The following is a 12,344-nucleotide window of genomic DNA, read 5'->3' as shown; positions in this document are numbered from 1 at the left end:
CACTTGGCAAAGCAAATGCTTTCTCGAATTGGTCTGCAACCTCCTCTGTATTAATAGGCAGGAATGGGTTTGAAAGAAATGCAGCAATATCCTTCATGATTTCTAACTCACCAAAACGTCGACTGAACTCCGCTGCCAGTTTGTCCAGGTGCACACAGTACTGCTCAGGGTGAAAGTCAGAAGAGTCTTTGATGGACTGTGACATTTTTTCCAGGTTTGTAAAGTGTGTCAGCGTCCCTTTCCTCAGATTCGTGGTCCAGACACAGAGTTTGGCCTTGAACGCATTCACTGCGCTGATCATGTGGAGGAGGTGCCGGTCTTTTCCCTGGAGTTCGTGGTTGAGCGAGTTCAGTTTTCCGGTTAGGTCCGTCAGAAACCCCAGGTCCAGTAGCCACACATCCGTTGAAAGTTCCTCGTGCTCCTCGTTCCTTTTCGACAGAAACGTCTTAATCTCAGGCAGCAAGTCAACAAATCGCTGCAGCACTTTTCCGCGACTCAACCACCTGACATCAGCATGCAGAAGCAGGTCTCCATACGCCGAATCGAGCTCATCCAATAACGCCTTGAATAAGCGATGCTGAAGCGCTTTTGCTCGAATCGAGTTTACCACTTTGACCACCAGTGACATGACATGAGAAAAGTCCACAACTTTCCCAGCCAAGGCTTGCTGATGAATCACACAGTGATACTTCATGAAGTCGGGGAAATCCGGATCATTACGGCACAGTGCTATAAAACCAGCGTGCACACCGCACATTGCCGGTGCCCCATCGGTAGTGATTGCCACCAGTTTCTGAATGGGGATGTTCTTTTCACGGACATAGCTTTTAAAAACGTTGTAAATATCCTCACCTCTCGTTCTCTCTTTTAATTGGAGAAGAGTGAGGAAGTCCTCCTTTGTTGTAAAGTCCTGGAAAGCCATTCTGACAAATACAACAAGCTGAGCCGTGTCCATTACATCCAGCGATTCATCAAACTGCAGTGAAAAATATTCACAGAGTGACAAGTCCTCCAACACCTGTTGACCAACGTTATCCGACAGTAACTCGATCCTTCGTGTCACTGTTGTAGGACCAAGAGGCACAGCACGGAATGCAGCTTTTATGTCCTCTTTGTTTTTGAAGGTGCTGCAAACAGTCTCTGCGGTGACGGTCAATAGTTCCTTAAACAAATCCCCATCTGTAAAAGGTCTCTTGTGTTTAGCCAAAATGTGGCTAATACGAAATGACGCCTCAGTTGCAGCCTTACTTTGAGACGTAGGTTGTGAGAAAAGCCACTGTTGAGCCTTCAACTCCACTTTCAGCTCCTGAACTTTTTTGGCGCGGATTGCGCTCTTTGGTGGATAGCAGTCTTTGAATTTCGGATGGTTAGTGTTGTGGTGCCGCTCCAAATTCCCTCGCTTAGACAGTGCCTGTGGCTGGTGGCACAACATACACACACTCTTGTCTTTTACCAAGGTAAAGATGAATTCCTCCTCCCATTCATGATGGAAACTGTAGTTTTTCGCCCTCTTTCGTGGTGCCTCTGCCATGCTTGCTAACACTATGTGGACAACACGGCCGGGTAAATAAACAAACCAACGGCAACCACGCCCACAGGTATCCTGGGATAGCAGGTCTCTCAAAGGTCGTCTTCGGGAAAAAATGCCCATTTATTCTGTCGGTGAATTGCTTTGCAACACGCACAGGCCAATATGCAAATCCAGGTACAAGAGAACGCGCGTTCAGTTTAAGAATCCTCCGCGTTCATGAATTAGTCGGAGATCAGTATTTCTGAAATTATTTTGGAGATCGACAGGGAAAGTCTCCGAGATCGACACGTCGATCGCGATCGACAGGTTGGCGACCTCTGGTCTAGGTGTTACTAGTAGCATTTATTAGCAATGCTAACGTATCCTGTATCTAGCACCTGCCTTTCTCCAGTTCTTTCAAATAGATTATCTAGACAGGCGTTAGCAATAAGCCAGACTGCTGTTCCTTTTTCTGGCTATTTTTTCGGAAGCTTCCCTTCTAACGCCGACTACAGCTAGTCTAGCTAGAGTCAGTTGATGTGTGTAGAAACGTATTTAGCATTCTACCTGGTATGCTATATACAGGAAACGTTAGCATTGCTAGTAACTGTTAGCACAACATCATACTGTCCTTCTAGCTTGCGGTTGCAATGAGCATACGGTCGGAACAGCACCTCTTTCCAGGTTCAGCTTCCTAGCAAATCCTGCTTGAAATTGTCAAAGGTTGTCAAAACTGTCTTGGGTGAAATGTTCAGAGCAAATGAATGATTGAGTGTCGAACTTCGCCGGGATCTTCACATAGACAACAGCAGCCATGCCTGTCTAAATTTTCGCTCCTTGGGAAGACTGTGAGTGTTAGCCTTCCCTGCACAGCCTGGAACACAGTATTTACAACCGTGGTCCATTTTCAATATCCTTGTTTTAATTAAAAACGTTCTTCTTTGTAATTCCTTATAAGTAGCCTACACAGTGCAGCGCGCAGCTTAACTAGTATCGGAGATAGACGCTACCTCGGGCTGGTCTGGATGTATATTTTGGGGCGTGACAAAGATACAGACCAGAGCCATAACCGGTGGCTTTGTTGAAAAGCTAGCGTTTTACATTTTTTCTTTTGGAGATTTGCATAGGAAAGAGGTGTCAATGGACTTTGATATTCACTGTATGTTCATTTTACCCACCGAACTGTCGTTATTCAACTAGGACAAGGTAAAATCGGTTTCGCAATCAATCGCCCCTTTAAGTAAAGTTTTTAAATTAGGGCTGTCAGTTACGCAATCTCACTTTAACGCAATAAAACAAATAGTGCCGTTAACGCAGGTTTCTTTTTGACCCTGGGAATCACCTGCCTTCACATGATTTCGACTGCTGACGGTAGATGAATGATGGAGAGAGGGATTTTAGATGGGAAGTTTCATTTCAAAAAGTTGCGAGACGGCTCGGTTGACAAAACTAAGTCTGTGTGTACTGATTGTCAGGCTGAGTTTAGTTATCACCGGAGTTGTCTACTTCCAGCCAAAACTATCACATGCAACAAAGCACACAGTTAGCAGCAGCGTTAGCGGTAGCAGCAGCGTTGGCTCCGGTAATATATGGCAGACAAAACTCGAAAAAGAAGCGAGCACCTGACTGGGTTCAACAATATAGAAACTGAATTGTTCAATTGTTCAAAACGCTACATTTCAAAAAACAATCTACTACTTACAACACAAGATTGTTTTTTGAATTGTAGCGTTTTTATAAATGTTTAGTTTTTGTTAATGTCGTTGTTTTGTGTGTTAATGTTGTTGTGTTTTCAACTTTTGTTTGCTTTGCTAATGTTGCTGTGGTGTGCACCCGTGGGCCACCGTAGAAATGCCATCACTTTGAAAAAGTCACTTTTGGCCTGTGGCGCCCCCTACGGTCCTGATGTGGGGTACCCACTTGGATGTAGTATCAATGTGCCAAATTAGAACATTTATGACCAGGGACTTTTTGAGATATTTGGGCGCAAGGAGAAGAAAAATAATAATAATAAAAAGAAGAATACTAACAAAAACAATAGGTTCGCTACTACCGGACGGACCCCTAATAATGAGAAAAGCACACATTATGACACATCAACTGCTGTCATTGAAATATCTTTGGTGATACGTCACGCGAGTCATTTGGCCAATCACAATCAGGATAACGGCAGCGTCTTCTATGAAAAGCCCCTGGCTGCAGCTTTCCTGGCTGCAGCTTTCCCGTGGGTGAATTTAACTTTTCACGCTATCACTTCCAGGCAGAGGCCGATAGTTATGTCTACGTTATAGTCCACGTTATGGAGAACGTTGTTGTTGACATGTTTAACGTTAACGTAATAATGGAAAGCAAGCTTGTCGGCTAGTCGGCTTGTTAGCCCAATTCAATGTGAAGGAATTTGGCAAGGGTATCTCCTCCTGCATTAGTATTGTTATCTTATTTTTTATGTATATCTTGTCGTGAGATATGAGCAAAATGAAAACGAACACATAATGAAACAAGCCACTCGACCAGTTTTAAGGTTGTTTTGTGTTTGGTGGTGGTGGGGGGGTCAGCTTTTTCAGCCCTTCTGACCCCATGCTGTGCCAGAAGCTTTGAAGTTTCTCCTTGAAGCTTAAACCTCTTGTCGGGGGTAGGAGAGGGTGTGAATGGTACCGTGGTTTGTCTGTTGGCTCGACGTTACACTTTTAACAAGCACAGCATTGCAGAGCTGGAATCCATGCACTCTGCCACTGCATATGTGAGAATATTAATTCTAAGATTGCTGTGAAGATCAGGTTAAAAAAGATGAATGTCCTCAAAGTAGCCTTCAAATGTAAAAGCAGGGCAGTGTCTCATGAATACGATTGCATTCCTGTTCACTAACATCTGTGATTCCCCACAGCAGTGTTCCTTAACTTCTCTTTTAGATACACCATTAAGCTGGACTCTGACGAGATTCAGTATGGAGGTCATGGAAGACTGGAGCATAACATTGAGTTCTTCACTGAGGCCCAGCCCTTTAACGGTCGACCCAACTCTATGATGGTAATGATGGTCCCAACAGAACTGTATAATTATAGGATATAATGACCCTTAAAAAATATAATGGCTGTCCATATCAATTTTTTTTAAACAACCACTCAACATGAATCAATTGGTCGAAAACACAAAACTGTTGACCGTAAGGGCCTGTGTCCACATAGCTCTTTTTTCTGAGCGCCAGCTTCGGTTTTCAATTAATTCTAATGAGGAGAGGACATAAAAGTTGAACATCTTTGAACTTTTCTCAAAGATACTGGTGTCGTCACTGGCACTCCTTTTGAGTGAACCAATCATAGATGGAAGGATCTAGCCACTTTTAAGTTGTGAATCTCACACGGTGAATGTCAATAACCATTCTTTATGAAACAAATGGACAAATTAATGTTTAGTTGTTTAATTGATACAGCATAATTTATTGGGCGTGCTTATTAACTTATATCAGGGTTTTTCCTGTATAGAGAAAATGTTGGCGCATGCCAGGCGTTTTCCCGAGCGCCAAAGGCAAAAGAAAGTCTGCGATGAAGAAAAGAAAAAAAGCAATGCATGTCAGCGAATATGTTCTCAATAGTATGTTTCAAGTAGGCTACAGCCAAACCCTCGTCTGTTTTGATCAATAGTAATCGAGTTGAGCGTGTCTTCTTGTCTGATCAATACACAACTGTGAGGTGGGCGAATGGACAGAGTGGCCACTAAACTGTCGTTCCGCTGCGAGGGCCAGCCGGCGTGCATGAATACACCTGTAAAAATGCTAATGAAATTTCCACTCAAAATGCTGACAAAAGTTTGATTTACAATTTCCAACGCAGCCTCCATTGGTATTCTTAACCTGGAATGATAATATATAGTGCAGTTTTTCCTCTATGGCAAAATTTCTGCCGCCACGGTATCAGAAATCAGGCTGTAAATTTTTGGGGGCCGTCTATCACCAGTGATTGTTAGAGTGCATGACGGAGAATTGTACGGACACGCGCTTCACACCGCAGTTGAGATTGCGTGTGTGCGTGAGAACTGTAAGTCGTATAACTTATGTTGTCAGTTCATTTAAGCCTGTTATTTTATAAGTCTAGAGTTCTTGCAAATTTAAATCAAGTTAGCTAGGGATTTTCATTGTTTGTATTCTTCCCCTGCTAGCTAAATTGCACATGCCTGTTGATTCGATAGCGACTGCTGCCCTTGCTCAGGTTTGTATTTTAGGTGCATTATTATGCTGAAGTAGTTTTAATGAATAAAAAGTGGGTTTATTGTTATTATTTGCTACAGAAGGCTTAGCCTATCAAGATCAAATGAAGCAGGCTGTGAATGGGGGGATGCAAAACACCTGGGAATAAATACATTGATTAGAAAAAAGAATATATATTTTTATTTATTTTTTTGCACTGAAGACCCATTTTGACCCAGGAAAACCCCGTATATTAATCAATAATCGGTTAAGTTATTTTCAACTGTTGTTAATGTAAACAAATGTATGTTCATGAATTAACACACATTAATGCATGTACAATTCATTATGGATTTATTTGTGTGCATGTACCAATACTAATATATATGTTAGCACTTAATACTACATAGATACTTGATTGATTATTAAATATATAACGTTTTTAAGTATTTTGTTAATTCGCTTTATGTATTATACAATTTAAAGGGACCGTTTACTCAAAGTAATGTTGACTCTTACTTGTAGTGCAAGTATCCATGTAGATAGTTTTGGTGTAATTTTGGAAATATCGTCTGTAGAGATGTCGGTCTTCTCTCAAATAAAATAGAACTAGATTGGATTAGTTTTCTGGTGCCAAATAACAAATTCATAAAAAATATACAACAGTACAACAGTTATGTTTCTTTCCTGAAATCATGGCCATGCTACATCCATAGACAACTTGTGAGCAGTTTCATGTAGGAACTATTAAGTTTGTACTTTGCTACACCCGCCAACCTTATCACGAGCACAGAGCATGAGCCTCTTGTCCATGAGGCAATGGTGATTTTTTTAAAGACTGCAAGGGAAGCGCCTCCCCTAAAATGTCAAAAAAGTAATGGTCAAATATTTACGATTGTGTTCACATTTTAAATGTTAGAACACATTCATCTCGAAGACGAGTTCGTTCAGAACCAGCTGCATATAGCAGGGCTACTGACTCGATTTCCTTCTCATACATTCCCGTAGCGTCGCAGTGCATTTTCCTGTTGAAGCCTGGCGCCCATGGGCTTCTTTTTTTCCCAGTGCTTCGAAACTATACGGTCATTGGATAAATGCTGCGAATATGTCCCGCCTGTGGACGCTCAGCGCGTCTGGGGGTGAATGGAAGAGTGGCTTGCCTTCTGCATGATGATTGGAAGGCTGCATCTCTTTTTGATTGACAGTGATTTTGTTCTATAAAAAGTTGCCGAAGCTATTTGAGCTCAGTCCCATCGGATTTTGCAAGTGTAGTCAAAAGACAAACTGCTGCAACCTATTTCTTGGTATTTGCTTGGTGAAATTGCTAGCAAATTTTCAACATACATTTAATACAATTATACACCACATTCCTTGTTTCAGTTTAACCTAATTCCTACATAAATAAATTGACAAGTTTTGTGATGTAGGCTGAAAATTAGCTTCCCCTCTTTGAAAGACCAGCAGCTGCCACTGCCACGAGGAGATCTACGCTTCCTTCTGCACTGTGATACAGTTGGTGGGTGTATTTTGTTAGAAAGAAAATTGAGACAAAAACAAATTAAAATTCTGTGATAGAACGTAAAGAAGAGTATTTATTCAAGCCAATACAAACAATTTGCCACAGAAGCAAGGGGACTACAAATGGTGCCAATAAAATAAATACAATCAGCCGCTAACTATCTAGCAACATATAACTACGATAAATACAAGGGGTGGCACTTGTTCCTTACCTAGTGTATACAAAAGGTAAACAGCTACCTAATTCAGAGTAAACCCATGGGCAGTTTAACTGTCCCCTTGTCCCTGTGCAAAGAAAAAAAGAAAGCTATACCAAGTATAGACTAAAATGATAAATAAGTTTGACAGTATCACAGAAAGGCCACAACAAGTGCTAACATAGAACGTATAACAAAACAGCACAAATGTACATATCAAACATCTAACGAACAGAGAACAGGGGGAGGGTTATGTAGGCACTGTTCTGGCGATGATTGGGTGATTACCGAATGATGAGTGGATGACGGACCAGGCTTGGGAATGGTGCAGACAAGTAACCGGGAGACCTAGATGATAGCTTGATAATGAGAGAGAGGAGAAGACACAACACAACAACGACAGAACACTCATGGAGACAAGACAGTGTACGTAACAATGTAATAATACCATTCAGAATATAACATTCATTAACATTTTGTCCCTGTCAGATCTCTACTGTAGTTTGTTATTTACTTTGTCAAAATTAACCATATAATGACCTGTGGTTTACCTCCTACACATTCCACCCCACCTATGTGTCCCTACCAACTTTTAAGCTAAATATACTGAGTAAAGCAGACACTCCAGAATAAATACACTTAATTTATTAAAAAGACAACTGTCGTATAGTAAATTAGTATTAAATAAATTGTAAAAAATAATGATGGATTCAAAGACGGAAGGATACAAAGTAAACTAGAGGGGGTACAATTTCTGGGGAAATTGTAGGGTGTGCTTGCTTACTTGTAGGGGTCCGTATTTAAATTACATTTTACAACTGATATTTCTGTATATTTTATATTAAAATGCATAGCCTTCTTATTATTTATTAAGATTACATAGATTTAAAAGCATATTTTTTTCTGCTCATTTACAACTCAAAATACTAAGAGTGAAGAGTAGAATGAAATAGTCTTGTCATTTCCCCTGCAAGAGGGAATGGTGATCAGCAACCTCATAGTTGAATCAAAACGAATATATTTGGCACACCGGTGTAAAAATTGACCTAATCTCTATGATTTAAACGTCATTGTAAGTTTTTCCCTTCTCGTAATATTTTCAGGCATTTAGCCTACTCATATTGCATTCATTCATTAATAAAGAACCCCCTTATTTAACACCCTTAGAATTTATTTTAACAACGACGTTACCAGCAGTAGCTATCTCAGATGGAATCGCAATTCAAATAGTATCATCTGCTAACTAGAAATATGCCCCCAAAAACGTAAATAAGCTTGACATTTAACTTAGGGGAAAATCATTAATTCATAAAAATGTCAGTGGTAGCGATCATTGTCAGTAACAAGGCAAAATGCGATATAGCCCTGCTGTGTGGAGAAGCTGCCCCGGTAAATTGTAGGCTACAACTACTACTACTGTCTTGGTAGCGATTGCGTTAGTTGAATTCGATTTAACGTTACTTCCGTTGTACGGTCTAGGCTGAAATGAATTATTTTCATGAACAGATTGAAGTTTAGGCTGTGGCAATGGAGTTCAGGTTAGTAGTCACTAGTCAGATAGTTTCACCTATTGAAAGACTTTTGATTTAAGTAAGGGTAGTGCCGAACATCATTGACTTCCTACGTAGGCTACTGTAAACCAGTGGGGAACCGTCAGGGCCCTCTAGGCCCTCAGAGAGGGTCTAATATTCTAAAAAATATATATTTTAAAAGTAATCTGTTATAATTGTATTTTATCAATCCATAAATTGACAATATTTCTGAAATAAACCCTTCAATCCTGCCCTATTCAGTTTATGTTGTAATGTGAAGAGTTAAATGAAAAAATCCAGTTTTGTCACCCTATCAGAATTTTGCTGCCTCCGTTGTTGGGAGGAAAATGCTATGCAGCTAGCTCTGTGATTGGTGGTCCAGCTATGAATTTTACAGAGGGCCGCTTGATAGAAATTCAATGAAAGACTAATTTCCATTGACAGTATAATTGACCAATCATATCTTCCCTCTAAATGGGTGGGCCTTGTTATCGCTAACTTTATGACAAGTTCCGCCCGCTGTGGGAACGGAGAAACGCGATCACAAGCCTAATAAACTAGCTAGCCTGTTCGTTCATTTCACAAGTGAAGCTGCGAGTAACGTTCCCGCTAGTGAGGAGGACATTGTTTCATATTTGTTATGCGCCGTTTTCTAGGTTAACTTTTAATGACAAGTTGGAGTTAATTGGCAAAGGAAGACCTACACCAGAACTTAATTTTGTGCAGAAAAAAACTAAGCTTTTGGGAGCCTAACTATATGTTATAGTATTGTGCAGAATGACCGGTCAATCTCTAGGTACCAACGCAACGTCATTGTGCACAATTACGTGAGTAGTGCCGCAACGGCTGGCTCAAATAGTGCTTAATGACCAACACAATTTCATGTAGGCCTTAATGCTGTGCACGCTGTATCTTGTGTTTTTTTCCCGACGAGTAATTTAGGTCAGAGGGCCAAGGATTAAGAGTCACGGTTCGCTACTGCTGTAAACAGCTGTGGAGATGTTTTTTTTAGCTACTAACAGTACAGCGTTGCAGTGAGCTAAACTGGTTTGAAACCACAGATATGCCTGATTACAAGTAAACGATTTGTTGGTGAAATTATCATTATAATGATAATTTCACCAACAAATCGTTCACTTGTAATCTAATGTCATAATAAATCCTACAACAAAAATGTAATTGTGAGGAATGTTTATTTTAACGATTGAAAACAGGTGCATCATAGACCGCTGTAGTATGTGTTGCCCGGACAACAGAGGCTAATGTCATGATGCTAATGCTTCAGTGAAATAGTAGACTAATGTTTTCGAAAGTAGATGTAACTACTTCCTTATATCAGCTTATATTGTTTATCATATCACAAAGTAAAATAAGTAAATAGTTATAACCCTGGCCTATTTGCTTGTGGCGTTTCTGCAGCTCCCTTGCAGTAAAGCAGTTAGCCTAGCTATCTCCCAGAAGTTACGCGATATTTCGTGACGTCAGTAGCGTCAGTGACTGTGGCTAGCAAGTTAGCCACCGTTAGCTTCACTTTTGCCACAAAAACTTAATTAAAACCTAAACCGTGCAACGGAACATAAATCCCATTAGAACCAACGCAATCGCGACCAAGACGAACCTTTTGACATTGACGTTGTCTATGTAGTCCAAATATTGACTGAGCCTTAGGGGCGCGAAAATAAACAACCTTGTTTTTAGATAGACAAGTTGTGTAATTCCTACGTGTTGTGTAAAAGTGTTTCCGATTTTAAGTCCATAGGTGAATATGGCATGAGTAATGGTCACATTTCAAAGTTAATCAGACCTATGGGAGATTTTAAGATTTTATATCACTGTACAGAATTTTTTCTACAGTGGATCTTATGGGTTCTTGAAGCTATTTTGTTTAAAGTGAGGAATGAAAACCAATTGTTAGCTATTATATGTCATATGTCTAAAGTCCCTCTCTAAATTTCCCCTTTGCTCTGTCTATTGCATTCTAGGTCTACATCCCCTGCAGAACAGCCATTGTTCTGGCCAATGAAGAGATTGATTACTGTTATTAACCATGTGAATGGACACTAAAATGTATCATGGTTGCCAAACCAACGTCAGCATTACCAATAACCTTCTACCATGTGAATAAGTGTCACACATCACCAAAGCAACTTTATTTAGTAATTGTTTTTCCACACATTCTCACAGTAACAGCACAAAGTTGAAATAAAGTTTACTTTACAGTAGCCATAATCAGTTGGCTTGTGTATTTTTTTTTATCATATGGCAAAAAGAATGGCGAATAACATTTTTTAATCTAAATACCCACACTTTGAAATTAAGATTTGTATTACAGTGCCAGTACTTCTATGGCACCTATGTATTTTGTTGCTAGTCATGTGCATTTCAATGAACTTGATTACTATCTTAACAAAAACATGTATATATTAATATTATCAATTTATTTTGCACAATGGAACTAGCAGACTTGAATTAAGATTATAATGCTTTAATTTTCAACAGTTATAGGTAGGTAATCATACACTGAATTTTGGCAACTGCTGGTGTTAATTTTCATGCACTAAAACTGTATCTCGGAATGAACATCAAATGTGACATTTTACAAAAGCATTTATTGTCGAATGAATAAAATTGAGAAAGTCAAACTGAGACTTTAATACGTAATGTGGTTTTCTGTCTTTATTTGTATTTTTTTTCTTCAAGTTAAATTATTATTTTGGAATGACAAGGACTCTGACCATGTTCAAGTCAAAGTAATTTTGCTATTTGGGGGTCAGGTGGCTGAGCGGTTAGGGAGTTGGGCTATTAATCAGAAGGTTGTTGGTTCAATTCCCGGCTGTACCAAACGACGTTGTGTCCTTGGGCAAGGCACTTCACCCAGTTGCCTTGGGGAGAATGTCCCTGTACTTACTGTTAGTCGCTCTGGATAAGAGTGTCTGCTAAATGACTAAATGTATATGATGGCCAACCTTGTTCATGTAGGATTTCATTTTGAAGTACACTATTTAATTAATATTCTTGCTATCAGCACACAAGTCACACTATTGTTACTGCATATATAGTATATTCTTCAATATTATTATTATATACCCCCCTTACTCCTTCCAAAGTTCTTGCTCCACGTAGACAAAAGTGTCAAAATGTGCTTCTCGTTCCCACTATCGTTTTCTGGAAGGTACTGTTTTAGGAAATGTTGATGTGGTTTTATAAGCTACAAATTATTTAAATAGAATTGGCCATTGTTAAATTGTATTTGTGACTATGACTATGATGTAGCCTACTACAGCATGTTAGACCAATAGTATGAACCTGCCGAGCCAGAGACCCCGGAGACCCGGAGAGCTGCAGTTTCAGGACCGCAGTTCTAGGACCCTGACAGCGCCACCTAACAATGTCACTAGATTGCA

At 39.9% G+C, this 12,344-nt stretch overlaps 1 protein-coding gene across 4 annotated transcripts in view; it reads left to right on the top strand.

Moving 5' to 3' along the window:
• Positions 1-11,601, top strand: part of LOC124466127 (1,4-alpha-glucan-branching enzyme-like) — a 144,927-nt gene extending 133,326 nt beyond the window's left edge. For 3 of the 4 annotated variants that reach the window (XM_047017807.1, XM_047017805.1, XM_047017806.1), the window contains exons 16-17: positions 4,420-4,537; positions 10,923-11,601. In XM_047017807.1, the coding sequence (XP_046873763.1) occupies positions 4,420-4,537; positions 10,923-10,985 (181 nt within the window). In that variant the 3' untranslated portion in view covers positions 10,986-11,601. The remainder of the gene's footprint in view (positions 1-4,419; positions 4,538-10,922) is intronic. The other variant, XM_047017808.1, reaches the window with a different exon arrangement.
• The last annotated feature ends 743 nt before the right edge of the window (positions 11,602-12,344 follow it).

This window comes from Hypomesus transpacificus, unplaced genomic scaffold (genome assembly GCF_021917145.1).
Source record: "Hypomesus transpacificus isolate Combined female unplaced genomic scaffold, fHypTra1 scaffold_65, whole genome shotgun sequence".
NCBI classification, from domain to species: domain Eukaryota; kingdom Metazoa; phylum Chordata; class Actinopteri; order Osmeriformes; family Osmeridae; genus Hypomesus; species Hypomesus transpacificus.
The sequence above is the reverse complement of the archived record's forward strand: the minus strand, read 5'-3'. Positions and strand labels throughout refer to the sequence as shown.